Source organism: Chanos chanos, chromosome 7 (assembly GCF_902362185.1).
Source record: "Chanos chanos chromosome 7, fChaCha1.1, whole genome shotgun sequence".
NCBI lineage: Eukaryota > Metazoa > Chordata > Actinopteri > Gonorynchiformes > Chanidae > Chanos > Chanos chanos.
In genome coordinates, this window is record NC_044501.1 from 40,551,581 (window position 1) to 40,556,238 (window position 4,658).

The following is a 4,658-nucleotide window of genomic DNA, read 5'->3' on the forward strand; positions in this document are numbered from 1 at the left end:
ATGGGGAGAACATGCCAACTCCACACAGATAGGACCCTGGCCGCCAGGCCGGGAATCGAGCCCGAGACCTTCTTGCTGTGAGGTGACAGGGCGACCCACTACGCCACTGCACTGCCCAACAATCAATCAAACAAACAAAAAAATGGTAAGAAGAAGCAAACACCTTCAAACGTCTAATGTACTGCCCACGAATGGTAACTTTTTAAAAATTCCCCTGTGTTCTGCTGTCTCTCAAAGGATGGAGGGCAATCCTGTCGGGTTCTGGAGAGAATGATCAGTCTAACTCTGATGTTATTCTGATACCACCTTGTGGGTAGTCACATATATTTCATCCCAAATAACAAAGGCAAGTAAGTTATTAGTGCAATGAAGGGGTTACTGTAAGTGACGTAAGCACCTGAGGGAAATCTGTTCTCTGAATATCAGTAATCCTGGAGAGTCCTGTCCATTCTGTTACTGAAGGAGATACTTTGACTCTGCACTGTACATGTCGATTTGACACCTCATACATCAGAGCTGATTAAAATTCTCTGAGTTACATTTTCTGATTGGAGACGAAAGAAATGTAACAGGTTCTCGGAACACGTCTTTACATGTAGAACTAAATCTGGATCACCTGTAGTATGTGACACTTGAATCCAGTAGCTTTACACAGTGTATATACATGATTAATGCACTAGAACTGAGGCTGCAAAACCACCAAAAATCACATTACACATACATTTGATACATGAAAGTAAGGAAGAGATGAGTACTTGGCTTTGGCATCTGCTCCATTTCAGTGTTGTGGGGTTAAGATTACTGAGGAATGACTTTATTCTAGTTATATTATGACTTTTTTTTCTCGTATAATAACGAATTTATTCATGTAACATTACGACTTTTTTCCTTGTAAAATCACAACTTTATTCTCGTGCCAATATCCCCGAAGTCCGTGTGGTTCTTTCTTCGTAATAGACAAAATTTCTCTTCTCAAAGCCCTGATACTTAGAATGATGTGGTGCTGATGTGCCAACAGATGAAGTATTTTGTTATTTGTGAAACCTATACTAAAGTATAATTTAACAAGATTCTCGACATAGGTGATTAGCCTACCTTAGCACTGGCAGTGTAGTTACTAGCCAGTTCACCTACACGCTGTGCTCACTGCTCAGTCAGTCTGTGTGGTGGAGTTCGTAGTGTTCAATATAGGCATTCGTTTAAAGGTTATTTTTTTCAGGTTTGGGACAACTATACAGATTTTGGCCACCAGATGGCGCAAACAAGGACTTTTGTTGGTCATTTGGTTAACGTGTTTCACCTGTATCTTGTTTGACCTTTGGATTTAAGTTGCCCTTACTGTGTCTGTCTTTGTTCAGTCTTTTCCTATTCAACTCCCCTGTGAGTAAGTCCTATGTCATTCTTTGACCTTACCTGTTGCCTTGCCTTGTGCCTTTGTTTTTTTGGAGAACTGTTTTGCCTTCTTGATTCTTCGGTGTATGATAGGATTGCCTTTTTTTTGTTTGTTTGCTTTGCCTACTTTGGATTTCATTAAAACTGACAATTATTTACAATTATTTATTAATTTTAAAACTTACAATTATTTTCTTTTCAGTGATGTTTATGGTTACATATGTTTATTGCTGGGCTTACGAAAACCATAAACTATAACAACTGAGTGCTCATAATAATTTTAATAGGTTTACTGAAGAACACTTAGATTAATATTTTAATATCCTAAAATTAGAAGTGTAACTAAAACTAAAACAGGATTGGTATGGCTATTTCCACTTTTATTTGAATACAAATACAAATAATTTTGCTGCCGTAACAAATACAGATACACAAACACACACACACACACAGAGTGGTGGAAATAAGTGTTCAACATATCAACAATTATTTTGATTCAACATATTTCCATTGCAACTATTCACATGGCATTTCGACCAGGCATTGGTATTAACTCAGTAAAAGTACAATGCTAAAGAAATTGCAACATTCCAATCCATAAAAAGGTTATGTGCAATAAAAGAGAATGACACAGAAGTACTGAATACAGTACTGAATACAGTAAGTAAAAATTACCAAATCAGCTTATGGCACTAACACATTCCCCTGTCCTAATTAGAATCAGCTGGGTTAGTGTATTTTGGTGGGTAAGTACTCCTACTCTTTCAAAAATGCTTCCCACCTCTGAATGCAAGTAAAGAAATCATTTTTGTCACCAGGCTTTTCCGCAAGAAACTTCTCATGATGGGCAGAGGCAAAGAGCTCTCCCAAGACCTTTGCAACGAGATTGTTGAGCAGCATAGTAATGGCACTGGTTACCAACAGATTACCAATCCCCAAATGTTCCTATAAGCATCACTGGGGGCCATTATCTGCAAGTGGAAGGAACATCACTGGACCATCAACCTACCACGCACAGGAGCTCCTCGCAAGATTTCTGACCAGGCAGTCAGAAAACTAGTCAGAGGAGTAGCCCAAAAACCGAGGACTACCCAATCAGAGGTCTAGAAAGATCTGGAAGCACTGGGTACAGTGTCACAAAGACACCAATAAGCAATACGCTCCACCGCCACGGTCTCCATCCACTAAGCCCGGAAGACTCCGTTATTGAACAACAGGCATGTCGGAGCTCGTTTGAAGTTTGCTGCAGAACATGTGGAGAAGCCTGTAGATTACTGGGAGAATGTAGTCTGGTTGGACGAGACAAAAAAAATCGAACTTTTTGGCAACGATGTGACTCGCCATGTTTGGAGGAGAAATGTATGTGATCCCAAATATACTATTCACGTCAAGTTCAAGTTCAAGTTTATTTAGAGCCCAGTATCACGATTTAAAGTCTCAATGGGCTTTACATGCCTACAACAAACAAAACAGGACAGTGCCCCCTGATTTAATCCTTATAGCGGGCAAGAAAAAACTCCCCAGGTGTGCAATAGGTGCCAACCCAGTGGGCAATTACAAGTAATACAATCATAATTCTAAAGAAAACACACTAGCAAAAATTCAAAACAGAGACAACAAAAGCAGGATGAGGGGGATGGCGATGAGGAGGAGGCTGAACAGGGAGGGATGAAGAGGATGGAGGGGAGCAGGGCACACCTGGGAGGAAGACTCAAACTTATGGGACACACACACAGAAGATGGGGGGGGGGTACATTAGTGGGGTATCAGGACTTAATAAAGCAAATAAAGAATGCTGTGCATAGATGCATTAATTATAATTAGTTATCTCAGATAGAGGAGAACAGGTTGGTTAGAGAACAACATGGTAGATTTAATGCCGTCACGCTATTTTTAAGCAACAATGCCACACTTAAGTATTGCTAGAAGTACATAAGTATTGCTAGCATACTATACTGTAGCGACAAAGCTAATGGCTGACCTACCTGCCAATAAGTTCCTAGCAAAGCAATGTAGAGAGAGCATTCTTACCCAGTGTGCTTTGCTGGAGTGCCTTTGTGTTTTAGTGTTTGCTCATTGTGGTGTTGTTGTTGTTGTTGTTTTAGCAGTGAGGTGTATTCAAAAATGTTTGTGTGTTCATGCTCATTGCATCTTCCCTTGTAGAGTCATAGTGATAAAACTACGTTTGTGGTGAAGTGTGTCTGTAAAGATGGCACACCTAAACTGTACCCACTGAATTCAGTACTTTCCTTGTAAATAAATTATTGAACTAAAACTTTCTCTCTTCTTGTATGAACCTCAAGTCATTACAATACTAATAGTAGCTGGTAGGCCAAACAATTTAAAGCTAAACAGATAGTCCAAGATGGTTACTGAATCAGTTTAATTATCCTTGGCTATAAAATGTGTATCTATTGCAAAAATGATGTTGATCAAAATCTGTCTGTGGTAGTTGATCATGGCATTTGAAAATGTATCACTGTTTCCCAAAAACAGTGAGAATTAACTAACAAATAAATTTTAGTTTAGAGAGAGCCCAGAGAACGACAGCCATCTTGACGGCGCATTACTATGGAAACTCATGGACTTCACATGGTACTGGAGGAATCCAAATGATCAAAGTGAATGAAGCCATGTATTGGGAAATTCTTGAGAAGAATCTGTTGCCATCCACCAGAATGATGGGGACGAGATGCAGGTGGATCTTCTAGCAGGACAACGATCCAAAACATATTGCAAAGGAGACTCTCAGTTGGTTCAAGAAGAAGAAAATCAAGGTCTTAGACTGGCCTAGACAATTGCCGGACTTAAATCCAATAGAACATTTGGGGAAGCAGCTGGAGATCAAGATTCACCAGCGGGTCCCTCGGAATCTTCAAGTTTTAAAGACTGCCTGTGTGGAAGAATGGGCCAAAATCTGACCTGATCACCGAGAGAAGTTATTTATCTATTTATCGTACAGGAAGCTTCTTGAAGCCGTCGTTGGAAACAGAGGTTTCTCCACCAAGTATTAAATAAATTTCGGTTAGCGTGTGTAACGCTTTAGCCTCGTAGGTTGAAGACTGGAGACGGGATAAAGAAGAGGCGGGACAAAGAAGAGGCGGGACAAAGAAGAGACGGGACAATGAAGAGGCGGGACAAAGAAGAGGCGGGACAAAGAAGAGGCGGGACAAAGGAGCTGGTGGTACTCATAGAGGACGGTTTAATAATAAAGCGTCGACCATATAATGCCGAGTCTCCACGGCACGCTAATCTGGACATACATG

The 4,658-nt window shown here is 40.4% G+C and overlaps 1 protein-coding gene across 1 annotated transcript in view; it reads left to right on the top strand.

The window, feature by feature from the left end:
- Positions 1-4,658, top strand: part of LOC115816383 (basement membrane-specific heparan sulfate proteoglycan core protein-like) — a 36,120-nt gene continuing 31,462 nt past the window's right edge. The window contains exons 1-4 of the mRNA XM_030779339.1: positions 1-77; positions 2,211-2,333; positions 2,610-2,751; positions 4,439-4,576. Of these exons, the coding sequence (XP_030635199.1) occupies positions 1-77; positions 2,211-2,333; positions 2,610-2,751; positions 4,439-4,576 (480 nt within the window). The remainder of the gene's footprint in view (positions 78-2,210; positions 2,334-2,609; positions 2,752-4,438; positions 4,577-4,658) is intronic.